The sequence below is a fragment of the Lipotes vexillifer genome, unplaced genomic scaffold, assembly GCF_000442215.2.
Source record: "Lipotes vexillifer unplaced genomic scaffold, Lipotes_vexillifer_v1.1 scaffold1346, whole genome shotgun sequence".
Classification (NCBI taxonomy): Eukaryota; Metazoa; Chordata; class Mammalia; order Artiodactyla; family Lipotidae; genus Lipotes; species Lipotes vexillifer.
This window is the reverse complement of record NW_006791409.1, coordinates 515,700-538,158: the sequence shown is the minus strand read 5'-3', so window position 1 is coordinate 538,158 and position 22,459 is coordinate 515,700. Positions and strand designations below refer to the sequence as shown.

General features: G+C 38.2%; 1 protein-coding gene across 1 annotated transcript in view; it reads left to right on the top strand.

Moving 5' to 3' along the window:
- The window catches only part of UNC5C (unc-5 netrin receptor C), a 398,459-nt gene that overhangs the window by 264,477 nt on the left and 111,523 nt on the right, over positions 1 to 22,459 (top strand). The window contains exons 3-4 of the mRNA XM_007464392.1: positions 2,543 to 2,686; positions 19,929 to 20,032. Coding sequence (XP_007464454.1) covers positions 2,543 to 2,686; positions 19,929 to 20,032 — 248 coding nt within the window. The remainder of the gene's footprint in view (positions 1 to 2,542; positions 2,687 to 19,928; positions 20,033 to 22,459) is intronic.

The window sequence follows — 22,459 nt, the reverse complement described above, 5'->3', positions numbered from 1 at the left end:
TGTTGTTTGTTAATAAGTTGGTTTTGTACCATGGAGACTTGTTTTATTGGTTGGACATTGGCTAAAATAATAATCTTTTCATACAAGGGTGAGGGATTGGGATATGCCAGTTACTTGAAAATTCTTTTTAAACTGATAACTCTATAAACGTAAAAACGTTACTAATTTCCAAAATGTTAAAATAATACTTAATAAACTTTTGTAAATAGAGTCGCCCCATCAGGATTTTGCCATGCCTTGGGCTTATCAAACCCACTTTTCTGGGCTTCATTCCAGTTCAGGGACTCACAAGTGGACCTAAGGACTTAGTTGTTTCTGTGACTCAACTCCCATCAGCTTGTGACAGGAAGAATTGTTTATACCCCAGTGGGTCAGCACCTACTATTGTTGGGTGGTTGTTAATTTCCTTGAGTGCTTTTACCCATATGAACATGTCCTAGATTTTAGGGTAAGTACTGGAATACCCCTTTTTAGGCTCTCCAGATGACACCTCTTTCATGTTACTTATACCAAGAAGTCATGATCAAACATTTTAAAATATCATAACTTTTAGGAACTAGTTAAACTTTATATCTTGTACATATCATTATATCATGTATATCGTATATATATTTATATATGTATATTTTTAAATTCTCATCTGATTATGTCATCTTCTTGCTTAAAACACTTGGTTCTCAGAAAGAAATCCCAGATCCTAAACATGGTGTACAACAGTGGTTCTCAAACTGTAGCATGCATCGGAATTCTTGGAGGGCTTGTTAAAATATTGCTGGGCCGAACTCTCAATTTTTCTTGTTCACTGAGTCTGGAGTGGGGCCCAGGAATTTGCATTTTCAACAAGTTCCCAAGTGATGTTGATAAAGCTGTTTTGTGGGCCATACTTTGAGAACTGTGGGTTTACAAGAATGTATATAAAGTGGTCCCTTTCTTGTCTCTAGTTTCATCTCATGCTAGTATTCTCTGTGTCCAGTGCTCAGCTGTCTTCTCCTGGGTTCTCAGTCTCCTCCTTCCCTTTCCTACTTCTTCCCATGTGCCCTGTCCCTCTCCCCATAGGACTTAATCAACCTAACTCATGTTGGAGCCTTTTATGTATCCTCTTCCCAAAAATAATAGTTCATTGAGGGCAATGACTATTTTACTCATCAGAGTGTCACAAGTACCTAGTACAATATGTTCTACATAACTGATACTCAGTAGATACTTGGTGAATGAATGAATGAATAAACAGTACAGAGTAATACATTTAACTTTTCATACTGTGCTCATACTTGACCCAGAGCAAATTCTCCTACTCCCTAAATGGTGCCCCTGCCAGTTCTCTCAATAGATACTCCATGTTGGAAGTATGTGCAAGAGAACTGGCAGTTGCCCGCATATATTGTTCAGATAATCCTTCTTGCTCGTGCAGAGAGGCATACTGCAGGATGAATACCCCTAAAATGATAATCCCAGATTCTTAGTTCAATTTTTGTTATTTTAGGATTACATAATACTGTGAAGTAAATTCCAATTATTTGAGCATTTTAACTAGAAGCCACTTTATTTTTAACAGGATTTTGGTTACATTGTTATTATAGAGAAACACTTGGGCTTTCAAAATATTACTCATGAAAACCTTAAAGTCATACATTCTTTGGATAGAACAGCAGAGGTTTGTTAGCTAAGGCTAGTATTTCTTTTAAGAAAAACAATGTGCCTTAATAATAAACAAAGCTGGGCTTCCCTGGTGGCTCAGTGGTTGAGAGTCCGCCTGCCGACGCAGGGGACACGGGTTCCTGCCCCGGTCCGGGAAGATCCCACATGCTGCGGAGCGGCTGGGCCCATGAGCCATGGCTGCTGAGCCTGCGCGTCCGGAGCCTGTGCTCCACAGCGGGAGAGGCCACAACAGTGAGAGGCCTGCGTACCGTGTACCACAAAAAAATATAATAATAATAATAATAAACAAAGCTGTTTAAAATGACTTAGTTTTAAAAAATCACCACATATTTATAAAGGACTAGGTCATGTAATAAAAACTGATACACTTATTTGTGCATATAAATATATATATTGACGATTTATATACTTATGATTATAGTTTTCTGGTCATTCTCTCTCATTTCTTGTAAAGAATTAGGTAGACTTAGTTATTGTAAAGCTATGTACAGCATATGGGTATCTTACCCACAACCTGTATAATTAAGATAGAATCCTTAGAAGATGTTAAATTCAAGTTACTGTTTCAATACACAGAGGAAGATACCTTGGTGGAGGGTGAATGTTATGCTATAACGGGAAAGGTGTAATTCTGTGGAGTGATAGACCAACTCCACTTTCATTATCTGGTGAATCCAGAAGATTTGAAACAGCAAATAAGAGAATGAAAAAAGTGTGGACAGGTAACTGGATCCAGAGGAAAATCAGAGGAGATAAGAGGCAATATCTAGGACGTTGGTCTATGGCATCAAGAAGGATCACTGGAGGAAGAATATATATATGGTGTTTTGTATTTTGTTAATACAAGTCTTCTCCTGACTTAAATCTTCCTTTGCCTTGGCAGGTCTCATTGTCCGGGAAGTAAGCATTGAGATTTCACGCCAGCAAGTGGAAGAACTCTTTGGGCCTGAAGATTACTGGTGCCAGTGTGTAGCCTGGAGCTCGGCGGGTACCACCAAGAGCCGGAAGGCCTACGTGCGCATTGCATGTGAGTCACAGTGCAGGGACGCCGTGGATTCCAGAAACTGATGGAAAATAGGAAAATTTAGACCATAAGTGCTCTAGTGTCAAAGAACGCTGGTTAAAAATTGCTCCCAGATTTCTGAATTTGAGCTACACCTTCCCTTTAAGTCACCAGAATATCATTTTATTTTGTTTCAAGCACTGAGTAATTTTCCTTTATGGGTGTGAAAGAATTCGTACTACTTTCAAAAGACTGAATTTTCTTTTTTAATCTGGTAGAAATTAGGCTATGGGAAAACCAACTATATTCCTTTAATGAGTTTATTCTGCCAATTTGTTAGGACAGTGTTGACTAGTTTTGCTCTTAGAAATAGAAATTACCCAGACAAAGTTTCTCTGTTTATTTTAGAACTGTTCTAGTGCATCAGAATACACCACTATTTTCTAAACTGTGTTAATTTCTAGAGTATTTGTGTTGCGGGAGAGGTTAAAAGGTGCCTCACACACAAAAAGAGTGTTCCATAATCAATAAATGTGGGGAATACCTTTTTTTTGGACAAAGTTAAAGAGGTTTCTTCATTGCAAAACTTCCCAGATTCCTTAATATACTAATGTGCATATTACCCCCAAGGAGGAGATGTAGTCTGCAGCTCTTTCTGCAGACCCTTTTCTCAACGAGTACTATTCACACCTTGAGCGGCATGAATGCTGCTTTAATCTGTCTTTAGGTTCCATACTGAGAAATTTTCTCAAGTATGAGACCACTGAAACCCATGTAAATTTTATTATCTGAATTCCTTTGCATGTCTGTATTTTACTAAATTTCAATTTGCATTGATGTCAATGTCACTTACCTGTAATATGTCACTAAGTCCCAACAGTTTTGGCTCTGATGCTTCCCCCAATTCTGTTCTCGCCTCTTCCTTCCCTTCTGCTTGATCTAGATCCCAACCGTTGCAAACACTTCCCGATTAGTCTCCATGACTCGAGTCTTTTCCCTTTTCTAATCCTTCCTCCATATTACCACAAATGCAAGATTTCAGAAGATTCCTAAAACTCAGGTCTCATCTCAGCTCACCTCCATCTCTGCTAAATTTTTATAGTGGCTCGTGAGATAAAGTCAAAATTTCTAACAATGGTATATATCACTGTATTAGTTTGCTAGGGCTGCCATAACAAAATTCCACCGACTGGTAGCTTAAACAACAGAAATTTATTTTCTCGCAGTTCTGGAAGCTAGAAGTCCAAGATCAAGGTGCTAGAAGTATTGGCTTCTTCTGAGGCCTCTCTCCTTGGCTTGTACATGGTCATCTTCTCCATGTCTTCATACTGTCTTCCTTCTGTAACTGTCCACATCCAAATCTCTCTTCTCATAAGGATGCCAGTCATATTGTTTAAGGTTACCAGTATGGCCTTAATGGCCTCATTTTAACTTAATCACCTCTTTAAAGGCCATATCTCCAAATAAAGTCACATTCTGAGGTACTAAGGGCTAGGATTTCAACATGTGAATTTTGGCAGGGGGTACACATTTCAGCCCATAACAGCCATATTTCATTGTTTACATAAGGTAACCTAAATTTCCAGCTCTGACCACAAAGAATGTCCCCAATCGAGTCACACTAGATTAGAAATACTTCCATTTCTATACTTTCCAGCTATTGTTCATACTGAAAGGTTTCACCTTTCTCTTACTTCCTTTCATTATTTGTAAAAACTTATTTATTCAATGAATATTTAGTAAGCATTTACTCTGTTCTTGGGACAATTGTAGGTATTGGGTATGGAACCATAATCAAAACATATAATGATCCCTGCCCTCAGGAGGCTTATGTCTGGTGAGCAAGGGCACACTCTATATGAAATAAATAATCAGAGACAGAGCAGATGTTAAGTGCTATGAAGAAAGATAAGTGGGAAAAGGCGACTTCCATTTTAGCAGAACACCTGACTGGGGTGTTGAGAATACACCATGAGAAGCAAGAGTAGAAGCAGGGAGACCAGTTACGAGACTGTGGATGTGGGAGATGTTAGGATACATAGATTAGAAGCTGTGGAGCAGTGAGACCTGGATTCTAGATATATTTAAAGGCAGAGGTAGTAGCTTTTTTTTTGAGAGGTTAGATGTGGGATGTGAGAGAAAGAAAGGAGAGAATGATTCGAAAAGCCTGAGCCTGTTGAAGGATTTCTTTCAGTTGTCCTTAGTGAAGTCATTCCTGCCTCATCAGTCTCCAGAATGATAGGTGTTCCTTTCTCAAACCTTTCAGAGCAGTTCGTCCATCCTCTTAATACAGTCTTGTCTCCTTTGAATTATATTCACTTGTCGTAATGTGTGTGTTTCATGCCAGCAAGTTCTCTGAGATCAGTTTTGCTTAATTCAGGTTTGCTTAACTGTATATCTTCAGTGCTTAGCACAACGCCGAGAACATCAAAGATGTTTAATAAATTTTGTTGAATTAAAACCATTATAAAGGGCTTCCCTGGTGGCTCAGTGATTGAGAGCCCGCCTGCCAATGCAGGGGACATGGGTTCGAGCCCTGGTCCGGGAAGATCTCACATGCTGCGGAGCGGCTGGGCCCGTGAGCCGCAGCTGCTGAGCCTGCGCTCTGGAGCCTGCGAGCCACAGCTACTGAGCCCACGTGCCACAACTACAGAAGCCCGTGTGCCTAGAACCCGTGCTCCGCAACAAGGGAAGCCACCGCAATGAGAGGCCCACTCACCACAACGAAGAGTGGCCCACGCTGCTGCAACTAGAGAAAGCCCACGAGCAGCAATGAAGACCCAGTGCAGCCAAAAATAAATAAATAAAATAAATTTATTAAAAAAAACACAAAAAAACATTATAAAGACTTGCTCTATATTAATCATTCCTCTCTGAGCATGTCTAAAGGGATTTTTCTCTTTGTCTTATGTGGATTCTCCATGAAATAGACTCTGAGATGGAGACACGCACACGGGCAATGTATTAGCAAGGGCTCTCCGGAAAAACATCTGTGGAGGAATAGAAATGGGCAGAGGGAGAAATTGAACTGCTGTACAGGTACAACAAAAGATGACCCAATAGGGACCTCTGGAGCTAGGACGGCCCTTCAGAGTTGTCCCACCTTAAGGCACAGGAGGTGTGCAGACCTTTCTCCCCAACATTGACTAGTCAATGGATGTGGGCCCATCCTTTTCTCCTCACCCTCACCAACTTGTATGACCTAGGTCAAGTCAGCTCTTCTCAACTGAGGGCAAGTCCAGGAGGGAGAGGCTGGGAGCCTTCACCTTTAGCACTCCCAACAGGTGGGATCAGTCCTGAAAACGTATGTGATCCACTATAATTGTCTACCACAAATCTTGAAGATTTTATGTTATTAATTTTATTTTGTGTTTTATGTTATGAAAGTATCTTGAACATACTTTCAAACATTTTAAAAAGAAACAAAAAACATACTGTTTTGGTCAGATAATTAAATAAATTCAAAATTAGCTTCTAGTTATAATCAAAAGAGGCACAATGATATAAAACTATGTCTTGCATTACTATGTGGTCATTAATATCAAGTATAATGAATATTTAAAATTGCCAATCTACACTCTATACTAAATTGGCTTGCCTAAAAGCTGAAGTTTAAGGGTTTCATAGTTACAAATAATGACTCTTGTGTGGTGCCAATTTTATATATGTATACATAAACAATATATAGTATTTAATAAAATAACATATATAATATTATCTTTATATAACCCTATTCACCACATTAAAAATTAAAAACATATAAGAACCTCATCTTCCTTTGCAACATATTACATAAACTTTGCTATTTACTTCACAGTTTTTATACGTAGTTTGACATTTTCAAATAATAAGACAAACTTTTCTTCCAGTAAGACATTAATTTGCCCATAGCACGTTTTCGTCTTCATGTATTAAGACTGAAGAGAAGTTTGCTTGTACTTCCATAAGTAACTGAACTCATAGGTGTGTGGCCAAGGAACAACATCCAATATATAAAGATTTACTCACATAGATTTACATCATGATGAAAAAAAAGTTAAATTTCAAATTCTCCCTGTCAGGGCTGATCCCTACCAAGTGAGTCCTTGCTAACGTTGCAGGAAGGTTGCAGATTTTCTGTTTTGCTCTGTTTCAAGTGAGCTGTGGTGCTTTGCCCAGTAATATCTGACCGATGGCTGTCACATCAACTGCAATTAAAGTTTAAATTTTTCTCAGGTAAAGGTAACCATGACACTAAAGTTAAATAAGTGCGATTACCTCTCACCTAATTCGATCTATACTCATTATGTGTTCTGTGGAGGGGCCCATAGTTCTTTCATGAAAGAGCTCTATTTTCAGGAGTTTATAAAGCAGAAATGAATATTAGCTGTTCACTCATTTAATTTTTTTTATATTTTATACATTCAAACTACATAAAATACAAAAATAAGTTTGTGAGACAATCCGGGCAGAGGGAAAACAGGAAACGGGAAAAAGTTAGGATTCGGCCAGGTATGAGCTGAGAACATGATATGCCTGCTCTAGAACCGAACACATTTAGCAGAGGGCAGTGTCAGCTGTCCATAGTGGGTGCTGCAGCTTCCACTGCAGAGAGAGGAGTTTCTTCTGAGGGGACTCAAGTGGACACTATAATGACTGTCCAAAGTAGAACCCTTATGGTGACGCAGCCGCCAGTTTCATTGGGTTGTTTCCTCCAATGTCCCTTGTTATAGGCCAATGGGAGAATTCTGAGTGTTAAGGTAGGAAAACGTAATTCAGGCAAAATGTCAGCAAACACTGTCTTTCTTCAGGAAATGTCTTGGCTGCTATTTCTGATGTTGGTTGTGATTGTTGATGATGTAGTTCATGGCTGCTTTTGTCAGGGGATGGTGGGTATAATGTGAAAAGAGTAGCAGAGTGGAGTAGTTAGAGCACACATTTGGGGCCAGGTTGACTTATGTATTCAAACCCTGGTTCCATCACTTACTAGTGTGACCTTCATCAAGTGACTTAACCCCTCTGAGACTTAGTTCCATCAACCATGAAATGAAAATGATAGGGTTATTTTAAGATTAAACTAGAATAAACTTGTAAAGCATATGGCATAGTGCCAGACGCAAAGCAAATGCTCAGTGTATGATAATAATGTTCATAACAACAGAAATAATGATTCATACAACTCTATTTGTGCATTTTGAAACTTATCAATACTAAGTTAACTTTAAAAACTAAAACGATTTTCCGTCTTTCACCACTTCCTGTACCAGGCCTGGGCTGTCAGTCCTAGAGGTTGAAGTTCTCTGCCAATTCAAGTATAATTAGACTGTAATTTTGTCCCTAAGCCTGAGGCCAGAGGATCCCTGTATACGGTCACCCTTCTCCTCAATTCAGTAGTTACAATGGATTTGTGTGCATGGACAATCCATCTTCCTGGGAATGTCAGGATAGTTCCTGAGGAGTTTCTCTTTCTTATGTGTGCAAAGGCCACTGACTACAGATTGGAATAGGATAGTTTCTGGGAGGAATTAAGGAGGATCAGAGTGGCCGTCTCTGCCCTCCTCTCATAGCTCACTCATCCTTTTCCCTGAGATCGGAGCCACCTTGTGAGCCATGTGTAGGTTTGGACCAAGCCATGTTTACATCTTTGAGTCTGTAGTGTCTAGCATGCTGTCCAGAACAACAGTGTACGAGGAAATACAATGCCAGCCACACGTTATTTCAACTTTTCTGGTAGCCACTCTTAAAAAAGTAAAAAGAAAGAGGCAGAATTAATTTTAATAATATGTTACTTAGTCTACTGTATTTAAACTATCATTTCAATAAAATAACCAATGTAACATTCTTTTTTCATATTAATCTTTGAGATCTGGTGTGTTTACACTACAGTACTTCTCAGTTGAGACTATAGCCACATGTCAACTGCTCCATAGCCACGTGTGGCTCATATTGGACAGATGGGCTATAGAATAATAATAATAGGTACACTGTTTCAATCACTTTTTCACCTCACATAGTTACCGTGTATATATGTGTGTGTGTGTGTGTGTGTGTGTGTGTGTGTGTGTGTGTGTGTGTGGTGAGAACACTTAGGCTCTACTCTCTTAGCAAATTTTAACTATGCAATACAGTATGATTAACTATAATAACCATGCTGTACAAAAATATCCCCAGAACTTATTCATCTTGTACCTGAAAGTTGGTACCCTTTGACCAACACTTACATGAATTAGCTCATTCAGTACTTGTAACAATTCTGTGTGACAGGCGTTATTATCTTCATTTTACAAATGAGGAAATGGAGGACAAAGGGAGATTAACAAGCTGCCTGAGTTCAAAGTGCATATATGGAGAAGTAGGTCAGACCAGCAAAGGAGTCCATGCTTTTAACCAACACACTGGATACAAATAAGAGAGGAGGTGACCATGATTTTGTGTCAGGTGGCAGTTCACAAAAATATCTTATTTTCCACATGCGTAATGATGTAGGCTCACTATTATTTACAATGCAGAAGTGAAAGAAGGCCTTGGGTTCCTGTCTCTCTCCTGTTGCTTGGTCTGCTCCAACTATACCAGTTTGTTTTTGGAATGTTTAATACACTCATTCCAGATACAGGCTATTTGCAATAACTCTTCCCTCCCACCTGGAACACTCTTCCCCAACTCTACCAGTGGCTCACCTCATTCTTTCAGATTTCTGCTGAGACATCAGCTCTTCAGAGGGATTAACCCTGACCAATTTACCTAACACCCACTGTCGCCAACTCTGTCACTCTTCTAACGCCAAGCCTGCTTTATTTTTCTTGAGAGCATTTCTCTTCATCATTATTCATGATCTTTTAGGCTGACTAGCTCCACCACTGGAATATAAGCTTCACTAGAGTAGGCACTTTATTTTCTTCATCATTATATCCCCAGTGCCTAAAAACAGTGCCTTGGATGTGGCTGGTGCTAAGTAACTGAAGACATAAGTAAATGGAATGAAACTGTATTAAATTGTAAGCATATGATAAGGCAAAGTGACGCTGCTATTTCATGCCAATGATTTGTTGTTTCAGTAAAAATGTTTTATCACCCAAGGAATTTGAGGATATCAGACAGACTGAACTGATTGCCACTGTGCTCCCCCTACTTCAAATTCCCATTACACTTTTGTCTTACTTATTTTCTCCATAGCACTTATCAACTTTGAACCTACTATATACTTATTTATTATGTTCATGACTAGTGGTCTATTTCCGCCAGCCCCTTAGAAAGTAAGATCCACATGGGCAAAAATTTTTGTTTGGCTTGTTCACTCATGAATTCAGAATGCCTACAGTGATGCCTGACACTGTGTAGGAACTCAATAAATATCTTAAAGGAATGGATGAACTAATATTTCTATAGTAGGTGTAGTAGTATCTCCAGTTAAATATATATGTGATCTTGTCGATTATTGTGTTAGTTTATATATACAGAGGTCATTATTTGTGGCCTTGTATGTTACTTTTCCATTTCCTACCTGCCTACTGTACTTGACATAATCAAAATTAAAAGTACAGTTTAACCAAATAATGCAGGTGTTCTGCATTAACCAGCTGTTCTGAAAGACTTAGGTTATACCATGACAGGATCTGGCAGCCTAACACCAATGTCTTGGTAGAGCTCAGCAAGCTTGCTACCACACCAGAATAAATGGCCCGCTTACTAACGTGCACTTCTGAGCTGTGGTTTGATCCCCTGTATGACCATTTAAGTCCCCAGTAAACCCACTGTAAGTTACAGGGGCCGGTTTTTTAATTATATGAGATTAATTGCACAATTTAGACATTTTTAGATAATAAGACAATTTTTAACAATAAATGTCTCCTTGTTTCATATAAATCTCAACCGTTATGTTAATTAATCCATCATGTGGTTCCTATTTCAAAATTAAAAACCATAGCACATACCTGATTGCATCAGTCTGTATTTTTCCAAACTTATTTGCTTTTGTGTTTAGACAGAAGTTCTCAAGATTCATGGAGGCTCCACAAATCCATAGGCATTTATAGCTCATATTTGTTCTGAGAGGTAGACATCTAATTGATAAAATACTGTCTCATAAGTTATAGTTTGGGAAAAATCATCCATCTATGTGCTATAGGAAGGGCTGGTAACCCACTGGACTAAAATATGTCATTAAAGTAATGTTTTATGCTGTATGAAATGGGAAGTTTATGGCTAAACTGTTTTTTTGCAAAAAAGCTTGTCTGCAATCATTGTGTTCTTTTTTTGTACTCTGAGAAAAGAGCCTTAACTTTTTGATATATCGGGTTCCTCATCCATAAAGTTGGCATGTTTCTTATTATTTACCCCTAAGACATACCTTAAAAAATATTGTGATGACATATAATCATTTTTTTCTGAAAATAAAGGTGCAGTGTGAATAGAAGAGTAGCTTATATGGGGTTTTTTTTTCTTCCTCTTCTCTGTAATGGATGTCTTTGGAGTTCTAGCTGTAAAATATTTATTTTTTTAAAAACCCTTTAGCAAAACTATCTGAATACAATATATTTGTCCTATAAATGCCCCAAAGCCAAGAAATAAAGAAGAATGGCTGAAATTGTACTTCCCTTTGCAGGGACTTTGCTTACTTAGGATTTCTGTTTAAATGACCCGGTGCAGTAAGGGATAGCCATGCCTTGGCAAAACTAAAGACATTGCCAGATAACCTTTCTTCTGATTTGCTCAAATTATTCTAACCTCTGTTCCTGCCCATAACTATGATATTATGAAAGTGTTTGTGGTAAATTCATAAGATTGGTCAAAAACATTAGTTTTTTAAAACGTGAAAAGAGGTTGCAAAACAATAATAGCAACAAAATAAAAATCTTCCATCTTCATTCTTTTGTCTTTAAAAAACCCTGTGTCCTAGTAACCAACATTTATGGCATGCTTACTGTATGCCTAATTCTATAAGCCCCTGTGCATGTTAACTTGTGTGATGCCTCCAACAATCCTTTGGGTAGGATCTGTTATTATCCTTATTTTGCAAATAATGAAACAGAAGCATAGAAACGAAATATTAGATAACTTACCCTAGTCACTTGTTTAGGAAATGGTAAATCTGAGTTTTAAAGTTTTCTTTTTACAGAGTCCAATTCATTGTACACGTTTGCAGAAATGTGATAGTTCACTTTGCAGTCTAACCATAGAGGAAACTTCATGTTTTGGTGGGTTGGTTCGTGAGTTTTTGTTTTGTTTTGTTTTATCTTTTACAATATTTGAGAAGAAAAAGCAAGTTAAAAAGAAGACTCCTTCCAACATTTTTTATATACTGTGTCCCTTCCTTTTAAAAACCACATTAGGAGTTGCTGAATATAACTTTTTTTTCATGATTTTTTTTTTTTAATTCCAGCAAAGATACTCTATTCCTGGAAAAGAAAATCACGGCAAACTTTTTAGGGTTCTATAGCATTGTCAGGACTTTCACTTTTAATAAATGCTCAAAGCTCAGAAGTCTAATCTAGTTTTCCCAAAGTATGCTATACTGGTTGGTTCATGGCAGTTATTTCCTGTTAACAGCCAGATTTGGTGATTTAAGCATAAGTTATACTCTACTATGACAACATAATTATCCCCTTTTATCATTATTGGAAGAAAGGCACATTTTTTCCCTCTAAGAACGGAAGTATTGTTACTATATGTGACAATAGAATTATTTTATTTGCTAGAGGAACACTTTGAAAGTACAGTAAAACAGAATTTTAAAAACTAAAAAATGTTTTTACTACCTCTGTTCATTGAGCATGAAAAGAATTGATTACTAGTTTCTGTCAAATATGGGGTCTGTGGCCCACCAAACCTGAATTCCTATATGGCAGCATAGAACTGAGTAGCAAGTAAAAAGTTAAGCGAATTGGTTTTGTACCCATGTCTCTATTAAAATTTGGAAAACCTAAGACAGCCCAGGTTGGTGCTATGTTTTAAGAAAAAAATAATTCTTGTGCCTAGTTTTCTTTCATTTAAGTTACCTGCCTGTCCCCTAGACACATATGAAATTTCAGTGTCTGTGTTAGACAATGTCAGCCGCCAACCTGGCCAAAAGTACTGACACTGGGGAAACACCAACAGGGACTCACTGTCTTAAGAGCCACAGTATAGAAGCAGGTCTTCTTGGTTCTCACGGCCTCCCAGGCCTCTCTCTCCCTCTGCCTACAGGGTCTAGCACAGTGCCACGCATATCATAGGTGTTCGATAAATAATCTATCAATCAATCGGTAGTTCTCAGATTTTAGTGCTGTGTGTAAAACACACTTGGGGGCCAATAAAAACTGTGGATTCCTGGAGCCAAGTCTTATTATGAAATCTGCATTTTTTCAGGCACAGCATGGTAATCCCTAAGTTTTTCTTTGTGACACATCACTTTCAATCATTAGTCTCCCATGCTCGTAATTAATTTGTCTCACTTGTTTATGATTATTTTGACTAACAATGATAATGCCTAATGTTTGTATAGCATACTAAAATTCACTAATACTGGGGGGGAAATGGTGTGGGGATTACTATCTTTTGAGTACATATTATATTTAAGGCATGATGCTAGAGTTTTATAGGTGCCTCTTCCTATAAAACCCTGTAAAATAGTTACTGTTATCATACCCATTTCTTAGCTGAAGAAACTAAAGTAAGAAGAGGTTAAGCAGTGTGCTCAAGGTCACACAGCTAGTCAAGGGGTAAAGTCAGAACCGGAACCCAAGTTTGTCCATGCTGAAGATCTTGCTCTTGGCTGCAATGTTATCTTGCTTTGCAGGAGCTTTCAGACCTCTTTCACAGTGACCTATAATAAAAAATATGTTTATATCATGATCCACTAAATAAACGTATACCCATCTCTTCATACATACAAATACACAGAGGTGTGTGTGTGTATGTACATATAAACATACATAATAATACTATGTATGATCACTTGACATTTTCTATTTATTCCATTTCCTATTTTTAATGCTGGTTTTTAATCCCCTAAATTGAATTCATAATCCTCTAAGGGGTCATGACACACAGCTTGAAAAACTCAACAATAAACCTTAAATTCCATAAGAATAGTAAGGAATATTAGATCCTATAGTTTATAGACCAAATGGCCCAAGTGTGTAAGAGAATGACATGTTGAAATTTACTCAGATGAGTAATCATCTTTCATGCCAGAACTCTCTAATAGTAATAGAAACAGTCGTAATGATTTATTACATGTTTTGTGCTTCATAATCTTCCAAAACCTTTTCAGGTTCAATAACTCTTTTAATATTCACAAAACTCTATGAGATCTAATATTCACAAAACCCGATCAGATCTAAAACAAAAAGCACCCAACCTTAATAAGGTAATACTATGTAATTTATATCTTATTACTCAATGGAATTTAAGGACTTTAATTTCCATTAGAATAATCTGTTGAAGTATACCCATCAGCGAACTCTTAACTTCATAATATCAGTTTATCACATTGTCAAGATTTTGTCTTTTAAAAAATATTTTATTCTAATAAATCTTTCTGCATAATGAAGTAGCATTGCTAAGGGAATAAACATTTTTAACAAATGTAAGTTATTTTTTTTTTTAACTTGGAGTGAGAACCTGTTTATTTTCTTTTTCAAAGACAATAGTATCCGCAACCTGCCTGCTTAGACACCATAGGGAGATCTTTTGCTGGTAGCTTCTCCTGGTTTCCTTCCCGAATCAGGAGGGCTCACAGGGGCTTGGTAGTATGACCTGTTATTAGTCAAATCTCCCACCAGTCCAGCCTCGACTTTCCCATTGTAGGCCACTTTCACCCTTTTCAGATGGTGTCAGGCAAAGATGCTCGAGGGAGGTCACTGTGGAAGAGACTTGATTTTGGGCCCCTTTCGTAGATATGCGCTTTGGTGTGACAGGCTTTCTTGCGTGCTATTTTGGGTAGGCATTTCCTTCCCATCTCTCCATGGAGAGAGAAAATTTGTTTTGTCAAAGTAATTCTCAATGTATTCATAATCATCAAAGCTTTAATATTCATCTGCTTTTGTGATGTATATTATATTGCTCCCTCAGATTTGTACAAAGAATTTTCTGATATTTTTAATATGGAATCTTCTGGAACCCATCCATCATCCCATTTTTCTAACTCTTACCCATACTTGTATATTGAAGTGTAAGAAAGTTGCATGAAGATTGTTGTAAGAGGAAAATATATAAGCTGTTCTTTTCAAAGATGCATCATCTCCTAGATTATTGAAAAATAATTTCTTCTATTATTTCTCTTTGATAATTGGTATAAATCCTTAAAGATCTTATCTTATTTCACAAAGGATAGGCTGTTTTCCCCTAAAATGCATATTTAAAATGTTAGTCTACTCAGGCATAGGCCCTTATGACAAAAGAGACCTTCAAAAGCATCCCGTCATTTACTTTCATTTTACAAATGAGGAAGGTGAGGCCACAGAGTCTTCAAATTCCCAGGTGGCCTTCTTTTCTGCCTACCACATTGTCAAAAAGCAGAGTCCTTGTTTGTAGAATGCCATGAAATTAGTGGGTTTCACATCATAAATAATTTGTAACCACAGTATTATTATTGTACAAAAAAATTCATTGACAGCATCACAATTCTACCATAAAAAATGAGATGCCGTGTACACCCACACGTGTGTGTTCTAAAAGGCTTTCTTTGATTACTATGTAAATGGTAAATAGAAGTCCGTATAGTTTCAGGTCTGATTCTACATCTGCTAATTGGATTTCTCTGTATGGATTTAGTAAGCCAATATTCATGTTCTTAAGTAAACATCTCTCTGAATGCCTGCATATGACAAAGCTGATTTTTCTTTTAATTGATGGAGTCAATGACTAAATCAGAGGTAAGCCAAGTTTACTTTGCAAAAGTAATCTAGGTTATAATGAAAGGACTTTATACTTATTTTAGTAGCAGCCTTAGAACTAATGGAAAGAAAACAGAAATGTAGACTCCTAAAGGTCCGGACAGGATTGCCCACATTATTCTAAAACATTCTGTTTTACATCTAATTCCTAGCTGCCAAGTGTCCATTTTTCATGCTTATCCATTCGTCCCCCTCGTGTTCTCTCTGCCTGCAAGTCATCCAGCCTGCCTTCTATCACATCTCTCCAAATGATAAAGGATATGCTTAAAATGCTACTCACCCCCTTACAGAGTACCATGGAGGCATATGAAAGGAGCAGCTGCCATGCTGGACAGCACAATATATTCTGTGCTCTTTCCACAACCTGAAAGCTAGAGAAGAGGTTTTGGGCAGGAATTAAAAGGATTTTTCAGGAAGAAGTACTACTTTGTGAGGGGTTAAATGTGAGTCGTTTTAGAAATTAGATAAAATTTACATAGAGTTTAAAATTAAATAACATCAAAACAACAGAATTATATGGTATTCAGTGATAGTTCAGTTAAACCTGTCTTCTGGGTTCATGACTCCGATGTGTGGGCACCATTCTCAATTAGGAAATGAGGATTCTCAAAAGGGTGTACCTTCATATGGCAAGAATTTGAAAACTGTGCCCAAAACTATACCATATCCTAAGAAGAATTATAGCCTGCTCCATTCGAACCCATCATCCCTTAATGGTGCTGCGTCTGACCTCCATCACCATAAAATCTTGCAAAAGAGTAGGAGTTCTCCTGATGGTCATTTTCCCAATTCCTGTGCACCCTCAACTCAGCTGGGCTCCTACTCCCCCTTCACTCCTAAATTCCCCAAACTTCTCCTTCTGAGTCCTTTGCTGCATTTGTCCTGTTGGCCTCCCAACTTCTTAAAACTTTATTCTCCTCTCGGCTTCTCTGACGCTTGTCTCTTGGTTTTTCTCCAACGTCTTTGCTCACGCCATATCATTTTTGCAGGCAGGTTTTCCTCTTGAATGTTGGTGTCCTCTTTTTTTTTTTTCCTCTGCCCTGGTAGTGTCATCTATTTCTAGTGCTTCAGCTATCTCCTAGACAATGAAGCACAGATCTTTTACCAGGGCTTCTTTTCCGAACTCTAGACCAGTGGTTCTCTACTTGAGGTGATTTTTCATGTCAGGAGACATTTGGCATTATCTGGAGGCATTTGTTTTGCCATGGCTTGGAAGGGTGCTACTGGTATCTGCTGGGTAGAGTCCAAGGATGCTGCTAAGCAACTTACTGTGCACAGGGCAACCTCACAACAGAATTATCCAGTCCCAAATGTCAGTCGTGCTGAGGTTCAGAAATCATGATATGGACCTACTGGACTTTTCCACTTCAATAGCCTACAGCTGCACCAAACTGAACATGTACCAAAATAAATTTGCTATCTTTCTCACCACTTTCCTGCCCAATTTGGTATTATTTCATTTAATGATGGTATCAACTTAACAATTGCAGTAGCTAAGAATATAGTATTATCTTTTTCTCTTCTCACTCTCCAAATACCTAGGTCTTCCTCAACATATGATCTATTTATTACTAGAATCTGCTTTCTCCCCTTCCTGTCCACTGTCACTAGCTGAGTTCAGGACCCCATCATCCCTCCTGATCTATTCAAATGGGTTCCTAACTACCTTCTGCTTCCTCACCACCACCTCAATCACACCGAGGACAATATGACATCCTATCTCCCTCCTCTGCTTAAAAGCCTTTGAGGGTTTGCCATTCCTTAGCATGGCAGGAAGGCTTTTCATAAATAGATCTCAGCTTATCGTTCTAGTCTTGATTCTGAATCTTACATATCTTCATCCTAAGTACCTAATAAAGTGTCTACCTTGAGATAATTTACAAATGTTAAAGGCATTTGTTTTGACTATTTGGATATATATGTGCCTCATTCTTTCTAATTCTCAATCCTTATTTTGTGATATGCTGGTTAGTTTAACTGAGAGTCAATATGTTATTTGATTTGAGAACTAATTCCAGTCTTTAGGTCTTCACCCTACCCTGCATCAGATGGGAGTTTTGTGTTTTTTTTGCAGTACGCGGGCCTCTCACTGCTGTGGCCTCTCCCGTTGCGGTGCACAGGCTCTGGACGCGCAGGCTCAGTGGCCATGGCCGCAGCATATGAGATCTTCCTGGCTGGGGCACGAACCCGCGTCCCCTGCATTGGCAGGCGGACTCTCAACCACTGCGCCACCAGGGAAGCCCAGATGGGAGTTTTTTAGAATCATTTTTCACCAACAAGATATACCCTGTCAAGAACATTTTATCCCATTAAAGTTATTCACTGCTGCTATTGCTTTTATTAATATTTGGTGTTTTGCCAAAATTTCATCTTAATGCAGATTAAAAACAAAGAGAAGCTGCTATATGAGAAAAGAAAGAGTCGAAGAAGTTTTAATGTTTCTGTTGAAAGGACACAAATCAACCAAAAGAGATGTGAAGGGATGTGTGGGATAGAAAAATATGTATCAAATCAGCAGGTTCTAATGCAGCATCAGTTATTTTGCTGTGAGGCTTTGAGTAACTTGAGAAATATGTTTCTCATATGTAAAATTAGGACCTGGCTTAGATAACTTTCCAGTTCTAATAACTCTGTGGATTTTAAGTGATCATTCCTGCAACATACTCAATTTCTTGATAATCAAATTAGAAATGCCCTTCTGACAGAAATTCTGTCACCATTTGTAGAGTCTCTTGTCTTACTTCAGACCCACCTAGATCCAGTTATCTTTTCACAGCCCCTAAGCTCTTGAAGGTTTTCTTCTGCCAAGAAATTCAACCAAATGGCAAATATATGACAATGAATTTTTTGCTCAGTGCATTTTCCAAGGGGTGCTTTCTAATAGCTCCTTGAAAGACATTAGAGGCACACCTCCAGAGTCTTCTGATTTCCACTCATTAGTTCAGTAGGCTGAAATGGTGCTTTTAGATTCTGAAGTCATTGCTGGGGACATGGGATGAAAGGAAAGAGGCATGAACTTTTTACTAAAATCAACTGGGTAAAATTCCAATAACTTTGAATGGGTAGGAGCTGAAGAGTACATATATGAAATATTTTTTTGCTTTACTTTAAAAAAAAAATGCTGCTTCAAAGCTCTATGACTGACTCATGTACTTTTTGGCTTTGGTGTTTAAAATGACAAACTGGTTTCTAACATTTTCGTGTCCATCAATAGCAGTTTTTAAAATTGTACTGCATATTGCTGTAGCAACTATAACTATATAAATCAGGGGTCCCCAACCCCTGATCCGTGGCCTGTTAGGAACCAGGCCGCAGAGCCGGAGGTGGGCAGCGAGTGAGCAAAGCTTCATGCGCTGCTCCCCACCACTCGCAGTACCGCCTGAACCGTCCCTCCCCCACCTACCCTACCCCGACCCTGGTCCGTAGAAAAACTGTCTTCCACGAAACCGGTCCCTGGTGCCCAAAAGGTTGGGGACCGCTGATATAAAAACATAATTAGATTCTTGGTATATTTGAGCAGAAATGACTGTTTAATCTTCTAATTGCAGAATGGTCACATAATTTACATATTGAGATATTTCTGGACTCATCCCAATAGTTACTCTTTCCCCTGCCCTGTGTTTGAGACACCTCGAGAAGCTATATTCATTCTTTCAGGACTCCAGCATTCTGTTTCCCACTCTGAACAGAAACTTGCTTTTGAGTTATTTATCAAAAGATCTCAGAGTTATTACAACTACAATAGTTATCTATTGGGAAGAAAGAAAAAATAAGAATATACCTAAGGTACTTTATGAATAAGCATCATGACAATGGGATTCTCTTGATTAAAAATGTGATCATTGGGCTTCCCTGGTGGCACAGTGGTTGAGAGTCCGCCTGCCGATGCAGGGGACGTGGGTTCGTGTCCCGGTCCGGGAAGATCCCACATGCCGTGGAGCAGCTGGGCCCGTGAGCCATGGCCACTGAGCCTGCGCGTCCGGAGCCTGTGCTCCGCAACGGGCCCGTGAGCCATGGCCGCTGAGCCTGTGCGTCTGGAGCCTGTGCACCACAACGGGAGAGGCCACAACAGTGAGAGGCCCGCGTAACGCAAAAAAAAAAAAAAAAAAGTGATCATTATAGTTGATTATTAAGAAATAGTAAGGAAATGCAACGAATGAGTTTCACTAATTGTTAGAATGAGGATCTCCAAAGCATTCCAGTGAAGATTAAAGTAGGAACAGTTAATAGCCTCCAAGTTTCATAATTTCCAGTACACAGAATATAATCACCCACATTATGGTACAGTACTAACATGATTAAAAAATACAAAGAAACATAAAATAAGAAGCTGCAGAATGTTTATTGTACTTCCAATAAATGAATAAATGTTAATTAGTTTTGTCTTATATTTTATTACTGGTGCTTTCCAGATCTGCGGAAGACATTTGAGCAGGAACCCCTGGGAAAGGAAGTATCCTTGGAACAGGAAGTCTTGCTCCAGTGTCGACCACCAGAAGGGATCCCGGTGGCTGAAGTGAGTAGCAAAAATTCTTCACATTTAGCAATTGGCACTTAAGTTATTCTAACAGAGGCCTAGTCCATGGCTAATGGTGCAGTGAATTAGGGTATGGCATGATGAATGGTTGGTAATGGAGTCCTAACTGCTTGCTACTGGCAAAATAGATTGATTGGGAACTGATTAATGACTTGGAGTCAATTAGAATGCCCCACTGGACAAAGCCACAGGCAGCTTGGTTTAATTTTGTCATTGTCTTTTAAGAAATAAGAAACACTGTTTTATTTTATCTGGCACTAATCATAGAGAAAGGTGGTATGACTTAATAATGTACCATCAATTTTATTATTTTTCTTGATACTATGCAAAAAATGTAAGAAAGGCATGTGTGTGTGTGTGTGTGTGTGTGTGTGTGTGAGCCTGTGCACTCCATGTATATATTTCCTGCTCTGTGATATATTTATGGACATACATAAAAGCCATAGCCACACACCATGAATAAAAACATGTATGAGGAATGTCCGTTAGTTTCATCCTGTAAGCTTTCCATTAGCTCTTTATTTTCATTTTCTGTTTTTGGTGAAACAAAGCCTATTGATAGTTAATGAAATATTACAAATCAGATTTATACCATGACTTTTTATTAGCACCAAACAGTAAAATGCCCATTTTTCTGTCACAGTCATCCATATCTCCAATGTATCAATGCAAAGACTCTAAGTGGCACTCTTAATGAAATTTCCTTTTTTCTTTGAAAGAAGAGAGCTGTTTTTTGCCTTGTTCCTGGCATCCCATGGCACTTTCTAGCACTGTATCAGAGACTTTGTATGATTATTGCTGTTTTATCCAGCCACTCCGAAACCTTATCTTCCAACACTGACACACAATATGATTTATTGTGATTATAAAGTAGGCAGCTCTTCTCTATTCAATATTTCCTTTCACTTAGGACAATAAGTGCATCTGTCTCCTTAACTGTATTTCTAAAATTCTAATGCAAACCTCCACCATTAAACTACCTTGAAGACCAAAACATATCCTGAGTAACATAGGTATCCATAGACTCTTCTTGACTTGATGTTTCTTAAAGAGAGCAAATCCCTGCAGAGATTTTCAGTGAGGAGATTCTATAACTTCTTCATTTTCTTGGTCTCCTCAGCAAAGTGGTTCACTTTGTCAAGGAGTAAAGATTCAAGAGTGCAAACTAATTGGCTGTGAATTTTATCTGTATCATCACTGGGGAAGAGACCAATTAACACCTGGCAAGCTCAAAAATCATATACCTATTTGACATTCACAGAACTATAATGTGAATATTTTTTCTTTTTCTGGAAGTCAAGAGAGAGATCAAACACACATGCTTGAGAGCAGGCTAATAAACTGTGTCGATTATTTTCAGCACCCTTAGAATCACCAAGATCAGAAATCTAATGAATACCTTAACGTGACATGTTACAACTGTCATTTGCTCAAGAGGGGCAGATAAATTAAAGAAGAAAGGGATGAAATGTAACATGGTGAGTTAAGGGATTATAAGATTATTTTAATTTAATGATATATATATATTTATCATTTAATATTTTATTTATTTATTTGAGGAATTTAAAAGCATGAAAATAGCATAAAATGGAATATTGATCTTAAAAGGAAACCAGCAGGTAAAACTCTCATGTTTTACTAAAAACAAAATCAGTCCTTAAGACATCAGGCCATGCTGACAAGGATTTATGCTTCTTTTGTATGCAAGGCAAATGAATCTGAAAAACTCAGTAAACGCTCAACAAATACATAGTTGACTGATTCAATTTATCTTTATTTAATAAGTATATATCTAGCATCAATGAATAAGTAGTCAAGTTCGTTCTTTGCAGAATATCAGGAGACAATAATTTCCTTCCCATAAAAGTCAGTAGGGGACCGCTGATATAAAAACATAATTAGATTCTTGGTATATTTGAGCAGAAATGACTGTTTAATCTTCTAATTGCAGAATGGTCACATAATTTACATATTGAGATATTTCTGGACTCATCCCAATAGTTACTCTTTCCCCTGCCCTGTGTTTGAGACACCTCGAGAAGCTATATTCATTCTTTCAGGACTCCAGCATTCTGTTTCCCACTCTGAACAGAAACTTGCTTTTGAGTTATTTATCAAAAGATCTCAGAGTTATTACAACTACAATAGTTATCTATTGGGAAGAAAGAAAAAATAAGAATATACCTAAGGTACTTTATGAATAAGCATCATGACAATGGGATTCTCTTGATTAAAAATGTGATCATTGGGCTTCCCTGGTGGCACAGTGGTTGAGAGTCCGCCTGCCGATGCAGGGGACGTGGGTTCGTGTCCCGGTCCGGGAAGATCCCACATGCCGTGGAGCAGCTGGGCCCGTGAGCCATGGCCACTGAGCCTGCGCGTCCGGAGCCTGTGCTCCGCAACGGG